Source organism: Aspergillus pseudonomiae (genome assembly GCF_009193645.1).
Source record: "Aspergillus pseudonomiae strain CBS 119388 unplaced genomic scaffold BDV37scaffold_58, whole genome shotgun sequence".
NCBI classification, from domain to species: Eukaryota; Fungi; Ascomycota; class Eurotiomycetes; order Eurotiales; family Aspergillaceae; genus Aspergillus; species Aspergillus pseudonomiae.
This window is the reverse complement of record NW_022476050.1, coordinates 83,170-106,547: the sequence shown is the minus strand read 5'-3', so window position 1 is coordinate 106,547 and position 23,378 is coordinate 83,170. Positions and strand designations below refer to the sequence as shown.

The window sequence follows — 23,378 nt, the reverse complement described above, 5'->3', positions numbered from 1 at the left end:
ATGGATCAGCAGCATACAGACATATCACGTCCCTCACCGGGTGTACAGTGGACCCAATCCTCTTACCTCCTGCTTGAACTTCCAGTCCTGCGAGCATGGAATAGCAAACTAATTCTAGATTGCCAGAACCCGGCAACAAATCAGCTAGTCGCGAACATTCCCATCGCCGAGGAAATGACATCGACAAAGCAGTCGCAGCAGCCGAAAAGGCTCTGCCAGGATGGGCTAGGCTGCCTGCTCGCAAGAGGGCTGCCATCATTAGAAAGTTTGCCGCCCTTATGGATGAAAACAAACACAAGGTGAGTGAGGTATGTGGCAACAGCCCTAGCCAAGTGATCGACAGGTTACTAACATTCTCCCCCGTATCGATAGCTCGACTCGGTTTGTATGGGAAGCCTCTGCATGATGGCCTCGGTGATGTACAGGAAGCATACGATATCACCAACTACTTTGCCGGCCTCGTTGAGATCGCGGACGGAGAGACTTCATTGAACTCGCCAGACTCCCTTAATATCTCCATGCGACAGCCGTTTGGAGTAGTCGCTTCCATCACTCCCTGGAACTTTCCCACAATGATCGTATGTAACGTTTCCCTCCCCACCCCCAGACCTCCAAGTAACGAACATAACCATCCTACGTTTCCAGTGGTGCCATCATGTTGTACCTGCCTCTGGAGCTGGAAATGCAGTTATATTGAAGGTGTGAACCGAGCTCTCATCGGCAATTCTGAGTCAAAGGTGGCGAATTAGTCAACTAACTGTACACTGCTCGTCACAGACATCGGAAAAGGCCCCTCTGAGTGTAAGTCTCCTAGTGTCGAATTTCTAGACAAACTATCTGGACTCACAGCTGATGGGTCGCAGGAAGTTCTGCTCGCCCAGCTGGCATATCAAGCTGGGTTCCCCCCGGGAATTATCAATGTCGTGTCTGGTCCCGGCCAAACTGGAGCTCTGCTTTCTGCTCATATGCGTACCAGGTTGGTGCACGGCTTCGAGCTGTACAGTCAGACTCCAATTAACCAATCTTGCCATATAGAAAGATCAGCTTTACTGGGTCTACCTGAACAGGCCGTGCCATTATGCAGGCTGCTGCGAAGTCTAACCTGAAGACTGTCTCACTCGAGCTTGGGAGGAAGTCTCCAGTGTTGGCTTTTGATGATGCTAACTTAGAAGCGACGGCCGCGGCTTCTGTTAAGCCGATTACCTTCAGTAAGTCAGATGAACGCTTCCTACGAACCGTTCTAATTAAATCATCTTTCTCTGTCTAGATTCGGGCCAGGTTTGCACGGCATCCTCTCGCCTTTACGTGTAGAAGACCACCGCTGAGAAGTTCAAAAGCTGGTCTCACAGCTTATGTTGAACTTGCGCCTTAGGGACGCTCGGGCGTCGAGCACTCACATGGGCCCTCAAGCAGATAGCAAACAAGCGGCTGCCGTGGCAAGGTATCTAGAAGCGGGACTGCAGGACGGTCAGGCTCTGGTAGGTGGGAAGAGAGCCTTGAATGCGGGCTAAAACTATATCCATCCTACCGTTTTCTCTAATATGCCTGATAAGAGCGAACTTAACATGGAGGAGGTGTTTGGCCCTGTCTTGGTACTTCATGAGTTTGAGACCGAAGAAGAAGCAGTCCGGCGTGCGTACGATACTGAGTGTAGGTCGACCTGCCACACCCCATACATTGGTTCGAGAGTCCTGTGAAGTCTAACTAGTTTCTTACAGATGGCGTATATGCTTCAGTCTTCACGAAAGATGTCAGCAGGGCTTTGCGCGTGGTGCGTGCCCTTGAGGCTGGCAGGAACTGCACTTCGCCAGATGGCACCTATGAGCTACCATTCGGGGGTTGGAAAGCATCAGGCATCAGGTCCCAGAAAGGTAGCTCTGATATTTTTGAATTCACTCAGGGCAAATCAGTATATATCAATCACTCTATTTAGTGTACATTTGTCGTAATACTCTCTAGAATAGGCCATTGTGCTGCGACGGTTTAAATACTTTCTCTGTGATCTTGTCCTTCTTATCACGTTCTTCACCAATGGGTAAAGCGTAGCTACCTCGTACCGCTGTATTCTAGGCCATTCGCGCACGACTAGATATATCTGCGGTCACAGATAAACCACATATGTACATCTCTTCCAGGAAATAATCACGTCATAAAGAACTGAACCCCATGGTGATATTATCGCTGTCAACGGCATAGTTAATACCTTGCGCCCGTTACCCCTCTACATTGTCATATATACTTCCTGTGTTCACCTCTTGGGCTGAGTTGTCTTATTGAACTAGCTTGTGGTATGTATGCCACAAGTCGCAATTAGAGCATCCTTTGGTTTTACCCCAATGTCCTCGCGTCAACGTTGCATGGTGTAGAGTGCCATTGCCTCGCTCGCAGCTGGGAGACTAAATTACAAGGGCTCTCCTTGATAATGTTGACCATTGCATTCGCTATATAATGTGGTCAATGGCGGGGCAGTGAGCTATACCTGCCACTGTGACGGGTAAAAGGTCAGGACCGTGGAGATCATCATTCTCCTCTCGCCTGGCCTAATGCATTACGCCACAGAAATTTAGCCCAAACGCCCCCGTATGTAAGCATCGGATAAGCACATTTCCGATCCTCTACACTGAATGGGGAGCTCTTCAGGCCATTCATGACGACAATGGACTACTAAATTATAAAAGTCTTGCCGCTGCCAAGGATGGCCTTTCAGGGCTCTCAGTTGTTGGCTCTCTCTCGTCCACTGGAGAACCAGAAACATATGAATTGACATATCGTTTAACAACCCAGGCCTGTAGTACACCATGAGTCCCGAGACTGGACAATCCGATACGAGAACTTGACAGGTCAGGCTCGGGGTTGTGGGAATCGGCCGAATGGGCTGTCAACATGCACTGAATTTACTCAGAGCACCCTCCACCAAGCTTATATGCGCCTGCTCCTCCGGCCCAGATTGACATGGACTGGGGTGACAAGTACTTGGCTTCCTATGGCGTTTCCATCTGTTCGTCCTTCGAGGAGATGTTGAATGCCCAGGGACTGGAAGCGGTAGTCATATCTTCCGCTACGCCCTTTCACCAGCCTCAAACACCTGCGTGCATTAGAAGAGGCATCCACGTGCTCTGTGAGAAGCCAGTTGCTGAATCCAAGAAAAAAAGAAAAGAAAATAAAATAAACAAAAATAGCACGGCCCGTTTTCTACAGCGGATGGCTCGTACTTCCACGCACTATAACCAATAAGGGTGAACGATATTCCCGACAGTCTGTATATATCCAAGTGTAGTTGCAGAGACTCGTATTCACTTGCACGTACTGACACTTTGCTGCCATCCTAGGATTACTGGAGATACCATTCCATATTAGCCTGTCATTTGGGTTGCGTGATCTACCATCCCTTGTTGGGCTTCATTGTCACAATGCAGAATGGTCCTAACCTTTGTGAAGTTCCTTATAAAACCGTAAAGGTGCCGATAAGGATGCTGTAGCCAATGCTAGTACTAAAAGATGTATCTCGGGGGAGTATAATGTATAGTTTAATGAAGTATATTCTTACATTATTCTCATATTGTGAGTTCCGTACTGGAGATACATCTTGAACCGGAACCCAACTCGTTGATCATTTTAGTAGGGATTATTTTAAAACCTAGTATTGTATGATGGAAGCTATAGAGATGTCAGATTACAGTCAATATCTGCCTTCTTCACGTGGTAAAGTTTCTACCACATCATTCTAAAATTCCGACCCCTTGCAATCCCTATCATGTAAACAACACGGTAGAGAGACGAGGGCCTCAGACTCTCCCTTGACTTCCAAGCCCCTAGCCGCGAATGCTGACCCCCTTGGGTGCCGGCGAAAATGCCAGGGGAAAACCTTCTCTCGTTATTATTTAGGTGCATTTCTCTCGCCATACCTTCTAATTTATCAAATTCTGTGGAGCGACCGATTTTAAACCGCGATTCGCGCAAAAGCAATTTGCGTTTCATGATCTTGTTCTGGAGACAGCCGTTGTCGAAAGAACAGCATTCATTACCCATTAGATACTACATACAGAGATGAACTATGTGCGAGAGTGGCTCTTCGGAGCTAAGGGAAATGGAGATCTCATCAACGAGCTAAAGCGCCCGGTGAATGAGCCAGACATGTACCCAGTGCATACGGTAGATCACATTAAAGAGTGCCAAACGTTCGTGGCGATGATCATGCTTTTCAATGACGTGCTTGATGCCGACATGCTTAACGACTCCTTGTCAAGGTTACTTGAGATTGGTGACTGGAGGAAATTGGGAGGTCGACTAAAGAGAGGCGTAAGTACCGTATATGTATATACACATGACAAGTGAATGGGCGATGTTACTGATCTCTCCCCAGGTCGACGGCGGCCTTCAGATACAAGTCCCGCCAAAGTTTACGGCCGAACAACCAGCTATAACATACACACACATCTGTCTGACCCATATGAAGATCAGTGACCATCCGGTAGCCAAACGGCTTCCAACACGCACGGGTGACCCGTCCATACAGACCCTGCCAGAAAGTGCTGAATTCCGTACACTACAAGTTCGCGAGGACTTCCCAACGTCATTAGACGCCCTGATCGCAGCCGACCTGCCCCAGATCTCATTGCATGTCCACTCGTTCCGCGATGCCACGGTTGTCGGTTTTGCTTGGGCACACACAGCGATGGACGGTGTCGGTTGGGCAGCGTTGCTAAGGAGCTGGTCACTCGTCATGGCCGGTCAAGTGGAGAAGGTGCCTCTTGTAGCAGGAGCTCGTCATGATATCCTTTCTCATTTGCCTCCTAGCGACTCGGACCAGGAAAAGCTCTTCGACAGTCAAGGGCGTCTGCGCAACCTCCGGTTAGCCAAGTTTATCTGTCGGTCGGGATGGGAGAAGCTTACTGGCCCTGCCAAGGTCTTGCGAGCCATGTACATCCCCAAGGTGAAGTATGACATGTTAGTGAAGAGAATCAAAGACCAGGTCTCTCGAATTGCGACAGACGTTAACGACAAGCTTTACATAAGTGAAGTTGACGCGCTCATAGCCTGGATCACACGGCAAATAGCCTTGTCGCAGCCTAGGCCGAGGCCTGTGACAATCATGAGCATCATCAACTATCGTTTTCGGCTGAAGGATCTACTTCGGCTGGATGATGTATATTTGCAAAACCTGCTCATGCTCTCCTATACACTGTTGTCTGCGCAAGAAGCTCGCGGCGCGGTGGCACCGCTCGCTCTGAGCCACCGAGCGCAAGTCATGGAGCAAACAACAGAGCCACGAGTCGCTAGCTTTGTACAATGGGTCAGCAAGCATATTGACAAAGGCAAAAGTGCGATCCGTTTATGTGGCGAACCAGACTCCATCATGATTTGGTTAAACTCCTTTACCAAGGCCGAGATCATGAAAATGACTGACTTTGCTCCTGCGGTGTTGCGCCCAGGAGAGGGCGAGGAAACGCGAAGCAACCCTAGTGGCACGATGGTAAACTGGATCTTCAAAGACGTAAATGAACCGATGCCGTACATGGACGCGCTGCATATACTTGGAAAAGATCATAGTGGTGGAGCTTGGATTGAAGGATATTTATCGCTGGAGGTGTGGGACGCTCTTGAGCAACAGATGAAGCTATTGATAGAGCAAAGCTAATGGATACTTCTCATATTCAATTGAATTTTTTGTATTCTATTATTTCGAGCACCTGATTTTAAATGGTGGACGTTGTCTTTGCAATAGAGTGGCTACCGATTATCTATACGTTAATCACTGAGTCTACAGTGTTGATACTCAGAGGTCTAGATATATCTATCACCATTCATTCCTCTTTAAAAATGATACATTGTACGAAATCATGTAATATAAATTGGACTCCCGTCAATAGTACTTCATCCAACTGCGACTGCAAGAACTGGCATAGACTAGGAAAGTTACTTTCGATTGTCAGACGCCGAGTTTCACGGACCAAGGGCATACGTACGTCGTCGATTCTATACAGAAGTAAGAGCATTAAGTGAATATCCATTCCTGACCTGAAATATATAGATATATATATATATATATATATAAACAATTCTTGGTACGTCTCGCTTGACTGTGCAATAATTATGAACCGTTTGGTGCCGTGGCCTTGGTAGCTGTAGGCACAAGCTTCGATCTACTAGCAATCTTCTTCGTCACCTCGCTTATTGGGTCACTGCCCGTCAAGTCGAAGATGGTCAGTTCGCTCTTAAGCTCCATGGATAACCAGTTGCGCAATTCGACTGCTACCAGACTATCAACGCCGTATGCGTGGATCGGCTTGTCCGTATTAATATCGCTGGCGGGAACCGAGATGTGCTTGGCAATTTTACCAAGTAGGAGTTGCTGTGCCATATCGTTGGCCTCATCCATCGACTTGCATAGGGTGAGTTGGGTGGGAAGGTGGCTAGTATCGTCCTGGCCATCGCCAGCGGCTGCATCCTGCCTCTGGATGTCCATCTGCTGTAGATAGGAAAACGATGCCAGGGACCGTAGCCAGTAAAAGTCGGCGCTCTCGTCTGTTTGCTTGACGAGCTGCTGGAGGCCTCCACTACCTGCGCCGATGAGGATCTGCGCCGCCAAAGGTTCGTTGCCATCGACTGTACGTGAGAGCGCACATCGCAAGGCGTGCATAAATTGTTGCTCTTCAACGCTTGTCTGCAATTATCTTGTTATTACAAGCAAATAAAAGAATACCAAAGAGATGACACGTACCACCCGGACCTGACTTGTTCTCACTCGAGAGTCGTGGTGCTCTTCGACGTAGCCGATACCCTTCATCATGCCAATGTCAAGACTTTGGGCCGCGAGCCCTTTTTGTCGTCTGTAGTGCACTAGAGCATCCTGGAATGTATTTCCCGCGGCATAATTTCCCTGTGAGACAGAACCTATGATGCCGGCAAGGGATGAGAGAACTACGAAGAAGTCGAGATCCGTGGGAAGAAGGTCATGGAGGTTCCAGGTGCCTGGACCCTGTGTTAGTATTTTTTTGTATACACAGCCAAGATATTCTAACTCACCTTGAACCTTTGGTCTTGTGGCAGTCACCCATTGGTCATAACTCATCCTGTGGAAAAGACTATCCGCAAGCACCATGGCCCCCTGAATAACACCACGGATAGGCGGCATACTGCGAGAAATCTCTTGCAGTATATTCCTCAGCTGAACCTTGTCGGCAACATCGCCGGCATAAGCCTTAGCCTCTACCCCTGCCTCTTTCAACGTGTCCAGGACCTTTCTGGCCTCCGTTCGTGCATCTCCAGAGCGAGAAATGAACGCAATATAACGGGCCCCGTTCTCCGCCATGAAGGCGGCCTGAGCTCGGCCAAGGCCTCCAAGACCACCGACAAGTAAATATGTTGCGTCTGATTTGAGTCGCAAAGGTACTTCTGCCCTCGGCAGAATAGGCACACGCGACGTGGGTGTTGCTTGGAGGATCAGCTTACCAATGTGACTTCCTCGCTGCATCTCGCGGAATACGTTTTCCACTTCCGTGAAGTCACGAACAGTCATGGGCCGTATAAAGCCAATGGCACCTTGCTCAAAAAGCTTCAGTACCTTTGAAACTAGCTTCCGGCAACGGAGAGGTTCGTCAATCATCATGGCCTCCAGGTTCACGCCGGCAAAGACGGTGTTATTGACAAACGGCTTCATGTCGAGTCCGCTATTGCCAAGGATATCCTTTTTGCCTACTTCGATAAACCTACCGTATGGTGCAAGGCAGTCCCAGCTCAGGCGCAAAGCCTCTCCAGCCAGCGAGTTGACAACAACATCCACGCCACGACCTCCCGTTACGCGCTTGATACCTTTGGCAAACGAAAGATCACGCGAACTGAAGACCCGGTCCGGTTCGACGCCCAGAGCTACAACTGCCTGCTTCTTGGCAGAAGATCCAACGGTGCAGTATATCTCTGCTTCCAACATCTTGGCAATCTGGATAAGGGCTTGGCCCAAACCTAGGGTTTGGTGTGAGCGATCAATAGGTTATTTGCCAACCTGATGCGAGAAATATCTTACCTCCAGCAGCAGCGTGAATTAGAACAGACTCGCCCTTTTCAAGTCTCGCTACCTCGACAAGGGACCGGTAGGAAGTAGCATACGCAATTGGAATAGAAGCGCCTTCTTCAAACGACATATTGTCCGGCAGTCTCTGAATGACCGATTCATGAGCTCGGATATGAGTCCTCATTGCTCCAGGCCCGACAAAGAGCACACGGTCTCCGCAAGAGAACTCTGTCGTCTTGGAGCCTACACGGGTAACAATACCACAAGCTTCGTGGCCGATGTCGGGCCGTTGAATCTGGCCCATCGTGATCATAATATCCCTACTCTGGTGTCAGCTTGAATAGTAATGCCCTCGTCATGTTTAGTCACTCACAAGAAGTTCAACGCGCAGGCTTTGACTTCAATTTCAACCTCCTGCTCACCAAGAGGCTTCAGGCCTGCATCATCGTCCACAAAATGAAGGGTATCGAGCATGCCAGGATGCCCAATGGTCAGTTTCAGCGGCCGGCCAACTTGGCAAAGGTTCCCGATTTGCGCCTTCACGCCTGTAGTCTGGGTCGCGCATGCCAGACTATCATTCATAGCCTTATATGGCATATGGCGCGGAATGTGGAAGTGCCCTCCTCTCTCTTCTGTCTCCATTTCCTCGACTCGATCCTCTTCAGCAGCACCATCCCAGATAGTACATAGACGTCTGTACACTGCGGCACTTGTTGACTTTACATCGCTGTCCAGCAGACGAGACAAGTGCAGCTCGTAGAGTAAACGAGATGAGTCCTCCATTTTGACGCAACGCATAACTCCAGACATCAAGCGTTTTGCGGGATGGCCAGGGGCTTCCTCGGGGTCAGACCGTGTAACCCATAGGAGTTCTCGACTGTGAAGCATAAGATGTTTGGTATGTTCAAAGTTCTCTTTTGATATATCTTCAAAGAACGGGGCCTCGTAATCTAGCAGGGATATTACTGACTTTCCCCTTGCCTCGACTACTGCAGTGGCGAGATCCTTGACGGCTACCATGTTGCCGTGCTGCATGAAGCGGTGGCAGATATCTGAGGCAACCGTCTTGGTCGAGGTGCTGCAGCTAGCTGGGACTACAACTACAACATCCCTAAGGGAAGCCTTGCGTGGTTTCGTGCTGATAATGGTGGACAATCTGTAAGCGGTTGGATCGTCGTTGTCACCCAGAGATATGTCGGCGCCGGAGAAGCCAGCCTCCAGGAGCGACTCATGCCACTGAGACGGCCGTAGCAACGGCCCGTCTTGCCGGTCATCTTCGGCAGCCCACCACCCAGGCATGATTCCGAACACAAAGCTGGCCAGGTCATTGGGATTAGTATACTCGCCCATTATAAGGTTGCCACCAGCCTTGAGCAGTGTATGGCAGTGCTGCAGTGTCCTGTGGATGCTCTTCGTTGCGTGGAGTACCTGTCATAGTTAGCAATAGCCCAATATGCTAGTAATGGCACGTTTTCGTACATTAACAGCCAGCACGACATCATATGAGCCGGCCTCAAAGCCTTGCTCGATAGGATCTCGGTCAATGTCCAATACCTTGTACTCCACGCGTCCCTCCCAGTCTCTAAGTACGGTCTTTGCACTCTCGAACCATCCGGCTGAGATGTCGGTAAAAGTCCAGGAGGAGAAGAGAGGTGTCTCACTCCCATCTTGGCTCAGCCGCTGCAGGAGTGGTAGTGTGCTGGACGCAGTTCCCCCGCCGATTTCAATTACACGCAGGATCGGTTGCTTGTGCGCCTTGAGCTCGAACCATGTTTGCATATGCTCAGAATGTACTTGCAGTCCGTATGTGTCTTGGTATGCCTTGTCGAGCAAGTCATCCTGCCGCAGGGTCGCGATAGGGGTTGTCTCCTGTGCAAATATCGCACTCAGAGCGAGATACACACGTTGCGCAAGTTGTCCATCGACGGGGTATAGTTCAATGAAACTTTCAAAGTCAAGTGGTTCGAACGATGGACGACAGGTATTGCAGCTGTTAGCAATGTCAGGAGGTGTTATGACCCCTGTTGCCTTATACCCGCATCGCTTGTGCATCCACTCCGCGTATTTAAGGAGATGATGGGGCAAAGACGCATTGATACAGGGCCCGAGCTTCGCAAGTGCGAGCCTGCACATCTGTTTGATAAGATTGTCACTCATTGCGCAGAATTGGACCATGCCAACGTGATCATCCTCTATTCGACTCATCTTTCGTAGCATCTGGCCGTCAACTAGTTCCACGTCGGGCTTCCAAACGGGAGCAGCATATAGCTTTGAAGATAGCACATCTGACGATTCAGGCGTCTTGTGAGTGGATCCCAGTCCAGTCAATTTGAAATCATCAATGATGACGGCGGGCAGCGCGCTTTCCTCTTGTCTGTCTCTAATGAGCACAGACGTCTTCATTTCACGTATGCCTGTAATGGAGGACTCGACCAGGCCCTTCAGCGTGGCGCCATACCGGCGATCAACGCTATTCGAAATGAACAGATAGCCTGCACCGGTTGGGACCCAGACCTGGTTCTCAACAGTGTCTAACCTAGGAACTGCGATCATCATAGATTGAAAGAAGGCATCAAGCGTCGCGGGATGCATGACATAGTCGCTCTCCTTGAATGCCGGCATGCATGCGCGCGTGTCCGGAATCATGGTCTCAAACGCAACCGTTAATTCATGTTGGTGAATACTGCGCAAGCCCTGGAATGTTTTTCCTGTTGCAATTTAGTCAATTTCGCTGCACCACACGCATATAGTTTGAGGGCATTAATTACCAAAATGGAGTCCCTGCTCATCACAAAAGTTGTAGTGGCTGGATCTTGGCACCCTTTTGAGACACAATGCTCGTTTCGAATTCCATCGCTCATTGTATGCAAGAATCTCCTCGCGGGCTTCTTTCCCTCCGTCGACCTCGGTCACCTTGTTTGAGTATTGAATCCGCAGAAGTCCCGAGGCATGTTCGACGAAAGTATCGTTATCCTGGCATGAGTAGTAGGAAAACTCAAACCATGGCCCGGCACCGCTGCCTGATCCGACCTTTCTGCGCTTGAGGTTGGTATGGACCTCTACCCCAATATCATTGTTTGGGATGACCAGGGCCTTTGATACGGAAAGCTCGCGGAATTCAAAGCCTGATACATCGGCACTGGAGCCCTCGACGGCCGCGATTTGTCTGGCAGCTTCCACGGCGGAGCAGATCATGGCCGCTGCGGGAAAGACAATATCGCCGTGGATCTGGTGGTCCTGAAGCCAAGGCAAATCAGAAACACGCAAGTGGTTCTTCCATACTGGCTCAATGGCGTTGTATGATTCTAACAGTGATCCGATGAGGTCGTGTCTTGGAAACTGTGGTCGACGGTGGTTCCTAGACTGTCTGCTCTCATGCCAGTACGATGTTGAGTGGTTCCACTGATAGGTCGGCAGGTCTGTAAGAACACCAGCAGATTCTTGCACATTATTAACCTTTTCACATGTGTTAGACAGGCCTCCAAGTTTAAGCTTCAACTTCTTCATGGCACTCACCTTATCCAACTTGACCGGAACTCCCATGGTCCACAGCGTGCCAGCGGCCCCAACGGCTGTGAGTGAGGCATCCTTCGCGCGCACAAGGATAGAATTGTATGTCAAATTCTCCAAACCATCACGGTTCGCTTTATACTGCCTGATGGCACCAGCCAGCGTAGAGTGTGGACCGATCTCAAACAGCAGACTTGGCATTTTGGACTTGGCCTTGAGTTGCCTATTAGCAACATCTGCATACATCATGTCATCAAGGCCGTCTACGAATTGAACAGTTGAACACAGATTCTGAACCCAGTAGTCGGCAGTCAGCTCACACGTTGGTATTTGGCGGCCGTGAACAGTCGAATAGAATGCAACAGAGGGGACATGGGAAGGCGCTATCTCCTTGATGCTCTCTCTATAGTCCGCACTGACACTAAGCATCTGGGAGCTGTGGTAGGCATTCTCGACTTGTAGCAGGCGGCAAAATATTTTCTCTTGGTCAAAGGTTTCCTTGAGCTTCTCCAAGGCTGCCCTGTCACCAGCGAGGGTGATGCTTTCGGGACTGTTAACGCAGGCAATACCAACAACACCATCAGTATGAGCAATATAAGGCTGAACGTGTTCCAGTGATAACCCAACTGCCATCATACCGCCTCCAGGCCTACGGTCCTGCGCCATCTTGGATATGAGGCCGCGGTGATAAGCAATCTTCAGGCAGTCCTCCCGCGACAGTGCACCCGCCGCGTACGCAGCAGCCATCTCACCAGAAGAATGCCCGATTACTGCCATGGGCTTGATGTTCCAATGCGCTGCGAGATCCACCAGAGCAATCTGTAGTATCAGGCACAGTGGCTGTGAGTACTCTGCCTGCTTGACCTTGGAGTCGGCTTCAGATTTGGGCAGCATCAGCTCCGCCCAAGCGTCCCAGGCACAGCCCAGATCCATCAGACACGCCGCGGACCGTCGAACCGAGTCCGCAAACTCGGGGAAGCATACCAGCTCGCGGCCCATTCCGTACCACTGAGCTCCTTGTCCCGTGAAAATAAAGGCCACGTTGGGGTTCGTCGCAGCTTTCACGGGCGCTATAGTGTCGTCTCTCCATACAGACGACAGGTCCTGTGGAGAGGATGCAACAACAGCATGCCTCCATTGGAAAACAGATCGTCGCTCACTTAGTGTCCTAGCAAGGGGTTGTAGTGTGGCAGCTGTGTATCGGGATTCCACGTAGTCTGCGTGGGCATGGCGTTGTCGCGCCATAGCTGCTTGCTCGGGAGCTGACAGAGCAAAGACGCGGGGCTGGACCAAAGCAAGCTCTTGCTTCGTCCTTAGAAGTTTACCTCTCAGTCGAAGATAGTTGTATGCGTCGTCGAGAATTACATGAGCGTTGGTACCGCCAAATCCAAAGTTGTTGATTGAGCATCGTCGCACTTCACATTCCGGCCATGGTATCGAGGAAGTGGGCACGACCATGTTGTGAGAGTCAAGCATGAGCCGAGGGTTCACTGTCGCAAGGTTGAGATTGGGAGTAATTACACCCTTTTCAAGGCAGAGAACAGATTTGATGATAGCTGCCATACCAGCTGCCGCCTCCGTGTGCCCAACTCTTGACTTGACCGAACCACAGTAGAGCGGCTGGCTTCGGGCAGTAGCGATCGTGTGGGAAATTGCGCGAACCTCTGCACTATCACCAGCTTTCGTGCCGGTGCCGTGAAGCTCAACATACTGGGTGTCAGCAGGGTCGAGATTCGCCATGCGGTATGTGTTCACTATCAACCTCGCTTGGGCCTCCGCACTTGGCAGGGTAATACCAGCGGTCTACAAAATGAATTGTTAGCAACAATTTCGCTTATACACGCTCCAGGTTGTCTCCGTTTTACGCACCCTGCCGTCTGAGTTGAGGCCAGTGCCGCGTATCACAGCCCGGATGGGGTCACCGTCGCGCAACGCATCATCAATATGTTTCAAGACAATCATAGCTACCCCCTCTCCCCGCGCATACCCATCTGCTCGTGAGTCGAAGGAGAAGCAACGGCTGTTTGGGCTGAGAAATCCAAGGGCGTTGAGCCCACAATAGTCGTCCGGCTCCAAGATGAGATTTGCGCCTCCTACCAGCGCACAGCGGGTTGGACTGCTGTTAGACCGTATCGTCTCGCAGGCTATATGCAAGGCAGCCATAGAACTAGAGCATGCCGTGTCGCAAGTGACCGATGGGCCTCGCAGGTTGCTACCCAAAGTTACTATAAGTTCAGCGGATTGGCCGGTCACGATTAAGACTTACTAGAACCAACTGATGCGGTTCGAAAGGATGGAGAGCGCCGTGCCCGTCTTCGCATATTGTGGCGTAGTATGTATGTCTCTTGATACAATCGACTTGTAGTCTTCGGAGAACGCACCCACAAAGCAGGCGGCATCGGTGTTCGCGATGTGTGTGATGGGGATACCGGCACTCTCTAAGCTCTCGTACGCAAGTTCAAGAAGCAGGCGCTGTTGAGGATCGTAGGAACGGGCTTCGGAAGCAGAGCATGTAAAGAACGGGGCGTCCCATTTGGAAACGTCTTGCTCTAAGAAATAACCACCCTCGCAGACCTGGGCAGCTGTTGTCAGCAAAAAGGCGAGAACCTCCTTGGGTCTATTTTGGGCGCGGCGTTTTCATTACCATGCTTCCACTGCGATCTTTCGATGGGTGCCGAAATGCTTCTACATTGAAGCGTGAAGGAGGAACTTTGGTCCAAGCATCTTTTCCTTTTTGTAACATTTCATGAAAGGCCTCTGGTGACTTCGCGTCGCCGGCGAAGCGGCATGCCATGCCAATAATTGCGATGTCTCCAGAAGCCATTGTGATGGTTTTCTCAGCAATCCTGAGGCGAACTTGGCGACTCGAAAACAACAAGAAGGACGAAGGGGGGGATATAAAAGAAAAAGCAAAAGAAGGAAACAGGGAAGGAGCGAAAGAGCAAAAGAAAGAAAGAATATACTGAAGCCTGTCAAATGATCAGGTTTGAAGTAATAGGCTCTCCTGTAGAAGTCCACAGGAGCGCGCGGGTTGATTATGAGGTCGACTCGACAAGGAGTCTATGTCAAGCCCTGATTCCTAGCTCGTATTTCATGGACAAATGGGAGAACGTGAACAACCATAATAAACAGCTGCGAGAATTCTATTCAGCCGTGTTTATAAGGTTTGAATACCGATCGTCACGATGTCGGACGGTCGTCATTTAAAGCACTAAAGATAGCGTCTATCTTAACAGGTCGTCCAGCTTCTTGCGAGGAGACAGCGTTCAGTGATTGCTAATTACCGTGGCTATATGGAAAGGGTTTAACGCCAGCACCAGACCAAACTGAAAGGCTAATGGGCTGCGTCCGTCGGCGATAATTTCCGTCCCTTTAGGACGATGAACCTGGATACCCCTATAGAGCGGATACAAGGGATGAGACACATAACGGCCACAATGTTTGCTTCAAAGGGCTTTTAGCTTTCTATTCGTGTTAATAGTGTAAAGGTTTAGTACGTAATCCTGTTTGCCTCGTTTCAAGTGCCAGGAAGTATGTCGATCACATTCTTCTTGTTGTCAAAATATCCCAGTGGCTGAAAGGGAGGTTGGCGTTTTTGGGGCCTGATTCAACAAGCTTGGCGGGTTGCACCGCGTATTCTCCTTGCAGTTTGATACCATGGCCACGATTCATAGTCGCAAGGGCCCAACCGCCGGACGCAAGGGAGAATTCCACGCCTGATGGTTTTGTACGGTTCATTTCCGATTCCTAGAAGAGTCCTGGTCGCCCAAAGCCGCACTCAAACGGCATCAGTCGAGTACGATTTATTGCCTCGACCTCATTCCTCCTTTTCTCTGAGGAATAATTCGCGGCGCCCCTTAAGTATGACCATATCTACTGCTACTTGTTCATCTCACGGTGGCAGAACAACCCGCAAATCCTCTCGCGGCCAGGCGGACGACTACATATATCCGGTGCACCTACTAGACGGTGCGGAGTACCAACATTGCATCCTCACATTATTCATTAAATTCAACGATATCCTAGATGCTGGGAATATCAGAGACTCTCTCACAAGACTGCTAGAAATTGGCAATTGGAAAAAGTTGGGCGGCCGATTCAGAACGAAGATAGACGGCCAGAACCAAAGCAAAGCGCTCGAAATCCATGTACCTAGACAATACACTGCCGAACGTCCGGCGATCCAATTCGCCTATGAAGCATACGACTCAAGCATTTTCGAGCACCCTTTGGGCCGGCAGCTTCCACAAGCCTCAAACGATGGAGTGGCAATTAGCCCACCTCTTGACGAGCTTCGGCCATTCGGCCATGCCCCTGGGTTCCCCATGACTATGGCAGACCTGGTAGACAAGGACGCTCCACAGCTATGTTTCAAAGTTATCGGCTATACCGATGCGACAATTTTGGCCATCACATTTTCTCACTGCACATGGGACGTTTCAGGTCTGCAAGGCTTTCTGAAGTCGTTGGAGCTCGTGCTAGACGGACGAGAGGATGAAGTACCACCGATGCTGGGCGCACACACCGACATACTCCCAGAGCTGATTGGTCACTATGACAGCTCCTGTCCAGATCATGGATTGTTGAATATATCAAGGGAGTCAGAAGCTACAGGGCAGCTACAGGCGTCGAACACAGCCCTGGAGCAGCGCATAATCCGGGTTCCGTTGGGAAATATGGAACGGCTACATAACCGCGTGGCGATGGAGAGTCCAACGGAAGACGAAGAGGTTTTGTCCACATACCAACTGGACGAGCTCTTCTTGGCCTTGATTGTGCAGCAAATCGCCAGAGCGCAGCCCGAACCACGCGCGCTGAGGCTGCTCAACGTTTTCAACGCACGGCTGGTTGTGCCACGCCTAGCCAAAGCAAGGGGCATTTACAGCCAGAATCTGGTCCTCCTCACCCCTCAAACCTTGTCGAATGAGGTCGCGACAGGACCAATGGGGCCAATTGCGCTGGCGCAGCGAGAATGTTTCGCGCAATCTGCAGAGCCTGAAAGTATAACGAGGTCCCTTCATATGGTGTTAGGCGCTATTGAAGCCGAGCTTGATATTACGCGATTGACTGACTGCAGCGATGCAGAGTCGGTTCTTGTAAACAACTTGGTCCGCCTCTCCAACTACATTGACCTCGACCTCAGTTCAGCGGTCGTTCGCCAGGGCGAAATGTCGGCGACGAGAAGAAACGGACTGGGGACTGCCGACTCGTGCTATTTGACTCTGCCTCCCAACTCGTACGGCATGATGCGGGTTACCACCCTGGGAAGTTACAATGGCAATTCGTGCTGGATGATTGGGGAACTGCCCGCACGGGCTTGGGAGTTAATTTACGAAGCTTTGGACGAGCTGGAATGGTGATCATCGCAGGGTTTAATGAAATATGTATAGACTAATTTGAGAATAGAATTTGCCACTATTACGAGAAACAAGAATTGATGCAAGGAATGGCTACGCACTATAGGAACGGAGGTGGCTAGTCAAACTTGCCTCTAATAAGGAGGCCCGAGCACGGATGAAGGGATCCCTTTCGAACAAAACCAGTATAAGTTGAGGCTCAGTGTCAATTGACTACCCCTTGCAGTACAATATGTATAAACACATTGATGAAGGAGAAGCCATGCAGTGTCACACTCGGCGAAATCACATCTGAACTTAGATACTGGAGTAAACCTTCTACTTTGAAGCTTATTATTCATTATTTTCCGATCTAAGGTTTTGTGGGTTCGATGTAGGTATTGTAAACCAGGAATCTATCTTAACAACAAGGTGCCTATATACCTAGAAATCTAACATCTGGACTTCAACAGGTCAGCTAAGAGAATTTTGATTGATTGACAGATACTTGTATAGACTGTAAATACCATAAGTGCCCCATATGTAAGACCTATATACGTTAGACGCCTTTGTCCAATGTCAGCCTACTGTGAAACGACAACCAGATCGACTCGGTGGTTCGTTATCCTTTCGCTGAACTTCCATTGGCATCCTGGCAGCCCATTATGCACTAACACTATACAGCAGGTAAGTAGAACATCAAGGCAGCTCTGTGGGAATAAGGCATGACACATACGTATTGTCCACCATCGACCCTTAACATTATGCCCCTAAAGTCACGTGTAAGCCAACGGTAATACCATCTCGTCTGAGAGCATTGGGTAAAAGCGTACGTCTGGAAATCATTGAAGTACGGTGATGCAAGATACAGGCAACCCTTGGCGATGTCCAATGGTGTGACCATGCGCTGCACAGGAGCTTCTGTAGCTTGCACCTTCGCCATGTCAGCGCTGAACTCCTCGCCCACGAACTCGGATACTAGGGCTGTGTTGCCTAGAGATGGTGAGATGCCATTGACGCGGATCCCCCGATTTGAGTATTCCGCCGCAAGTCCTCGTGTGAGCAAGTCCACGGCCCCCTTGGTGGCGTTATAGTACAGCAAGCCGCTGGTCGGTTTGGATGTGACACACGAGGAAATATTGACAATGCTTCCGCGACTTTGCTTGAGAAAATGGGGCAAGACCGCATTGATGGAATGGTAGATACTCTTCACGTTAATATCAAAGATACCTTCTATGCGTTAGCATCCTCGCCCGAGTATTATCCATCATCTGATCTCCTCACGGTCATATTCTGCTTCAGTCACATCTAAAGAGTCTTTCCGACGATAGGTCCATCCCGCGTTATTCACCAGGATGTCCACTTTGCCGAATTGAGCCAGAGTCGTGTCCACTGCCGCTTGCCAGTCAACTGCCTTTGTTACATCGGCCTTGATAAAAGTGGCTACAAGGCCAGCTGTTGTGATATTTGCTGCCACCCTGCCACAGATAAGCCCAGAGCACTACAGTGTGATATCATCATAGTACATGCCTTTGCCCCCCTTCTTGGTTGATATCAAGAATGGCAACATTAGCGCCTTCCTCGGCAAAGAGGTGAGCAATGCCCTCCCCAAATCCTAAATCTGAGTCAGCGCGGTATAGATAGCGGTGATTACTGCCTATAGTCATAGTCATACCGCTACCACCACCAGTAACGAGGGCAACAAGACCGTCAAGAAGCTTTTGGGGAGCCATTGCGGTTACGAATCGAAAATAGAGGTGGAACTGTGAATAGTAACAGCAGGGTAGAACCTGGTTGTGATACGTGATGGATCTATTTATTTGCTAGCTGCCTCTTTTCGTTCAAGAGAGTCAATATGTGAAGCCTCGAAATATTAACCGGACGGTAGAAAGTTTCAGATACCTCACTGGAAGCTCTGAGTAGTCCGGGTATGTTTCAACACATATTCTTATCCGTATCATTGGGCATTTGGGAAGAGCAGATTGACGAACATGATGCGTTGCGGGGATGCTTATCGATCGCGGGGAGGTGGGTTAATGCCCCGGCTAAAGGGTACATCCGGACTGTGTTCACACACGGGGTCTCTAAGTTAGCGAATATTTATCTGGCTAGTCTTTGAAGAGTAGTGATGAGAGGAGAGATATTGTCTGTGTTTTGTTTTATTTCGCTATATTTTGTGCAGTTCAACTGTATGTTCCGTTAGGCTTTTGATTATATATTTTACCAAGAGGGAGAGAAAACTACAAGGACATCACCACAACACCAAGTCACCATGGGAGCAGACAACGTCACGACAATTCGCTGGGGGATTATGGGTAAGGATTGCTAAAGACCCTCCGACTGGATACATAGCACTTGCTTATCATAATTAGCAACGGGGGAGATTGCCAAACTCTTCGTCAAGGACCTCCTCATCGACCCGGCCACGCGTGGAACACACGATATTCGACATGTAGTAACTGCCGTGGCTTCCAGTTCTTCTAAAGAGTCCGCAGAGCTATTTATTCAGCAGAATATCACACTGGCAATGTCAAGAGATATCAGCTGCACGGCATACGGATCATACGAGGAGTTGGTCAAAGACGCCAACGTGGACGTGCTGTATATTGCAAGCCCGCACTCCCACCATTACCAAAACTGTATGCTAGCACTCGAAAACCCCAAGCCGATCCTTTGCGAGAAGCCCCTCACGGTGAATGCCAAACAGGCGAAGGTGCTCTACGAAACAGCCCAGCGTCAGAACCTCTTCTTGATGGAGGCGGTTTGGACGCGTTATTTCCCTCTCAGTACTGCGGTGCGCCAATACATCCGAGACGGCCTGATTGGTGAAGTGCTGCGCGTCTATGTAGACAATTCTACCGGGGTGGACATTTCCAATCTGAGCTCTACCCACAGGTACCTAGACAAGGAGCTAGCTGGAGGCGCTCTGTTGGACATTGGTATTTATCCTCTGATATGGGTCTTTCAGACACTATATCATACGCGAGAGAAACATCAGCGACAGAAGCCAAGCCAAGTCGTGAGTCTGCTCACATACGAAAAGGCTTCCCGTACCGACCAAATGGCATCGGTTATGGTGGAGTTCCCATCCTCGACACCATCGGGAACCTCTGTGGCCCACGGTATTATGTCTACCTCAATGATACTTTCGAATGACGCAGACGGAAAGGGGTCGTCAGGTACCGCAGTGCGCATACAGGGGCTGGAGGGGGAGATTCAGATCCTCGGCCCTGTTCACCGGCCGGAGTCCGTGAAGATTATCCGCAAAGGGGAATGCAGGACGGTCCATTTTGAGATTCCGGCTGGCGGCCATGGTATGTACTGGGAGGCTGATGAGGCCGGACGGTGTATTCGGGACGGCAAGATTCAGAGCGAAGTCATTCCGTGGGACGAGTCGGTGGCCATCATGGAGGTGGTGGATGAGATCCGGTCACAAGCGAATTATTCATACCCTGAGCAGATTGAATCGACGGAGTATCCCCTTAGTTTAAAGCAGAAGGCTCTGTGATGTCATTGGCAGAGGGCAAAAGATCACAAATTTAACATTTATTCAATTATTCCTTACTCCATGTTTTGTAAAAAATTGTGTTCGGCTAATAGAGAAGGTTACTTCAAATGGAGTCTTGTAGTTCACGCAGGTATTGGGCCAATTTCCTTTTCATAATATATGTTGGAGGCCGACGTCCGGTCCAGAACTCGAATTGGGCAGAGGCTACTTCAATAAAGATTTCCAAACCCGGTACACCAATCCAGCCTTGATGTGAGCAGATGCGACGAAGCTCCGGAGACGGTAAAGTACTGTTGTAGGCGAGCTCTAAGTAGACACCTCCAGTTGGACTCTTTAACCACGCCGTTGGCACCGACACGGCCGGTTCGAATTCGACCCTATTCTGTTCCAGAAGTGGTGCCGGCATAATGCGGTCTCCAGGGATCGGCGAGCAGTTCACGATTACTGTGGGTAAGCGTAATTTACTCGGCCAAGGGTCCTCCAGTGAATGGAAGATGGATATCGTCGCCCGCTTGCCCTGGGTTTGCTCGGTTTTATCAGTCGGGTCTCCGCTACTGCTGCGATACATCCCCTCGAAGTGATCCACGAGATCCATGGCGTGTTCGGGGGTTCTATTATAAATTAGTATATGCCGGATACCAGACTGGATCAGGGCGTAAACGGCTGCCCGCGCCATTCCACCGGCACCGATGATCAGTGCTGTAGATACTGGTGTGACGGCGTTTACTGGAGACAGATGGCGGAGAGCACAGGCTCTGATACCCTTCCAATCAGTATTTTCTCCATGAAGGGCAAGCACGGGGCCGGCTCGATTGCGTTGTTCAGCTATAGAGAGTTGGTGAGGTAGAGTACTGTCGGCTACGTTCTCTTGCCCCAAGTTCCGTATAGGCAAAACGGTGTTGACAGCTCCAATAAACTGAGCATCAGAGCTCATAGATTTCAAGTAAGGAATGATAGCCGTTTTGAATGGAGAAGAAAGCCCCAAGCTACCCAGGTCATCATCCCGCATTAAGCCCTTGAGGGCCTTAAATGTATCTGTTTGCAGAATAGAATAAACATGAGGCATGCCGTAGACATCAAACGCAGAGTTATGTAAAATCGGCGCGACACTGTATCGCACGTTCGATCCCATAACGAAGAATCGCAATGGCTCGCAATTGAATGAGGCAAAGAGTGCAGCCTGCACTTGAGGTATGGTGATTGTTCCTCGCTCTTTCTCAATCCCATCTGGGTGAGCAACCGGTGTCAGTAACTTATTGAAGCACTGTGACGGTCGGCCCAGGCGATTTGTGTTATATGCAGACACCGGTAGTGGGCCACTAGTGTTCATGCTGTGAGCAAAGCACTGAGCGGCGGCATTATCAGAAAGCGTAGTGGCGGGTTGAGTAAGTTACACAATATCACAGCTCATATCAACTGCCTTACGATACAACTCCAGTCGATGTTGTCCTGTCCAACCCCCTGTCCGCATTGAGTCCGAATCATAAAACCAGCCAACAATTTTGGAATGTCCCTTTTGGGCTGTGATGGCTTTTATTTGAGCTTCGTCTTGGCCCAGGTCGACCGTGACGAATTCAGCCCCGACCCTGAGGCCGAGCAGAATAATGTCAAGGTAATCTGGTTTGAGCGGGGAGGGTGAATATCCTGAGGTCGCATGGTATAATATGGGTTGTGTTGTATGCCTCCGGAGAAGTGCCAATTGGTCCACGACATATTCCCACCAATGATGACCAGTAGTATCCGTATCTAGATATCCCTGGACCAATAAATCAACCTGGACTTGGAGAACATCCGCGCAGCATGCTATCCAATCTAATTCGAAACCACAAACTTTGAAGTCACGAAAGGGGAGTTGAAGCGAGTAGGTGAAGATGTCCCAGTCTCTGCTAACGCCGATCTTCTCATCTCCCTCGTCATATACAATGCGCAGGAACCGCAAAAAGTCTGACTCAACGTGTTTGAGAGACAGAGACCGATTCGTAGGCCGTTCTGAAGATGGGATCAGGGCCTCGAAGAACGCCCCATGATCTGATTCGACCTCAGATCGCAGGCTTGGGTCGTCTCGATTGAAGAAAGTGAGGTTCGAACAAGACAAGTAAACCAGCTCCTGTTCGCGCAGAACTTTGATGACATCCCCTTGCCATTTGCTTTGTAGGTTGGCCTGGAGCACTTGCCTGTCTCGCATGACATGCACAATTGGAACTGTCGCAAGGTACTCTCGTAGTAGATCCTGGCCCGCCTGTGTCTGGACACAGGACGAACTACACACGATGATGCAGCGCCGCTGATTTTGTGCGAGAATGGTATTTAGCACTGTGACTTCTTGGGCACAGTAGGCATGGTGGCCATATTTCTCAATATACCCAGCGACTGAATACCCGGTTACTTTTTCGAACTGCAGCTTTTCGTCAATGACCTTCCACTTGAGGGCTCTGGAGGCTATCGTGGCCAGCGATGATTTTCCCGCGCATCGCATGCCAACTAAGACCAGGGACGCATCTTTCGCGAAGCTCGGCGGCATAGCGATCTCGCTCTACTATCGATGGCAAGCAGAGTAGGAAATAGCGGCGCACCAAGCCTCTTACAAGCTCCGGTTTGCTGGAAAGTATGACCAACCTTGTAAGCTTAGTGGGATAACGCCGTTCCCAAGTACAAATCTGGCAGGCTGCAAAGCCACCGGCCCCACATTCCCATACGACATCGATTTTGTTAATCTCTATTCTCTCCCGGAAAGACATTATTTCCGGCTACTGCCGCCACTTGTTCTCCAATGTCAACGCTCCACATCCAGAGAGTATAGTGAGATTATTCAAAGCCTTATACCGATTGCATAATGTAGGTTGGATAACAGAATTCGAGGTCTTTTCGCATGGTGGTGTACGTGGTGGCGCAAACCCAGCCGGCGTCGCGGCTAAACCATTTTCCCGCCCAACACGACGGGGTAATAGCGAGGGCCACGGACTTGAGAAATGTAAATCCCAGTCAAGGACGAAACATGGGATTCGGTGATGTT

General features: G+C 49.9%; 7 protein-coding genes across 7 annotated transcripts; 4 read left to right on the top strand and 3 right to left on the bottom strand.

The window, feature by feature from the left end:
* Positions 1-1,933, top strand: BDV37DRAFT_273323 (aldehyde dehydrogenase family protein; the record flags this gene model as incomplete). Its single annotated transcript, XM_032085032.1, has 11 exons — positions 1-40; positions 172-362; positions 426-578; positions 646-699; positions 778-801; positions 864-969; positions 1,068-1,208; positions 1,268-1,305; positions 1,338-1,478; positions 1,554-1,650; positions 1,719-1,933. The coding sequence occupies 11 exons, from the start codon at positions 1-3 to the stop codon at positions 1,931-1,933; spliced, it is 1,200 nt and encodes a 399-aa protein (XP_031939189.1).
* A 2,114-nt stretch (positions 1,934-4,047) lies between these two features.
* On the top strand, positions 4,048-5,638 carry BDV37DRAFT_285273 (uncharacterized protein; the record flags this gene model as incomplete). The annotated part of the gene is made up of 2 exons (XM_032087682.1): positions 4,048-4,299; positions 4,364-5,638. The coding sequence occupies 2 exons, from the start codon at positions 4,048-4,050 to the stop codon at positions 5,636-5,638; spliced, it is 1,527 nt and encodes a 508-aa protein (XP_031939188.1).
* Positions 5,639-6,091: 453 nt separating this feature from the next.
* On the bottom strand, positions 6,092-14,345 carry BDV37DRAFT_285272 (type I polyketide synthase; the record flags this gene model as incomplete). The annotated part of the gene is made up of 10 exons (XM_032087681.1): positions 6,092-6,664; positions 6,722-6,972; positions 7,027-7,962; positions 8,024-8,331; positions 8,385-9,439; positions 9,491-10,719; positions 10,780-13,324; positions 13,391-13,733; positions 13,788-14,095; positions 14,166-14,345. The coding sequence occupies 10 exons, from the start codon at positions 14,343-14,345 to the stop codon at positions 6,092-6,094; spliced, it is 7,728 nt and encodes a 2,575-aa protein (XP_031939187.1).
* Positions 14,346-15,384: 1,039 nt separating this feature from the next.
* BDV37DRAFT_285271 (uncharacterized protein) lies at positions 15,385-16,881 on the top strand (the record flags this gene model as incomplete). Its single annotated transcript, XM_032087680.1, has 1 exon — positions 15,385-16,881. The coding sequence occupies one exon, from the start codon at positions 15,385-15,387 to the stop codon at positions 16,879-16,881; it is 1,497 nt and encodes a 498-aa protein (XP_031939186.1).
* A 652-nt stretch (positions 16,882-17,533) lies between these two features.
* BDV37DRAFT_285270 (oxidoreductase) lies at positions 17,534-18,590 on the bottom strand (the record flags this gene model as incomplete). Its single annotated transcript, XM_032087679.1, has 5 exons — positions 17,534-17,627; positions 17,691-18,087; positions 18,142-18,358; positions 18,426-18,472; positions 18,533-18,590. 5 exons carry the CDS (start codon positions 18,588-18,590, stop codon positions 17,534-17,536), a joined length of 813 nt encoding a protein of 270 aa, XP_031939185.1.
* A 539-nt stretch (positions 18,591-19,129) lies between these two features.
* Positions 19,130-20,365, top strand: BDV37DRAFT_295777 (Gfo/Idh/MocA family protein; the record flags this gene model as incomplete). The annotated part of the gene is made up of 2 exons (XM_032089974.1): positions 19,130-19,172; positions 19,230-20,365. 2 exons carry the CDS (start codon positions 19,130-19,132, stop codon positions 20,363-20,365), a joined length of 1,179 nt encoding a protein of 392 aa, XP_031939184.1.
* A 103-nt stretch (positions 20,366-20,468) lies between these two features.
* BDV37DRAFT_273319 (uncharacterized protein) lies at positions 20,469-22,886 on the bottom strand (the record flags this gene model as incomplete). The annotated part of the gene is made up of 2 exons (XM_032085031.1): positions 20,469-21,710; positions 21,762-22,886. The coding sequence occupies 2 exons, from the start codon at positions 22,884-22,886 to the stop codon at positions 20,469-20,471; spliced, it is 2,367 nt and encodes a 788-aa protein (XP_031939183.1).
* Positions 22,887-23,378: the final 492 nt, after the last annotated feature.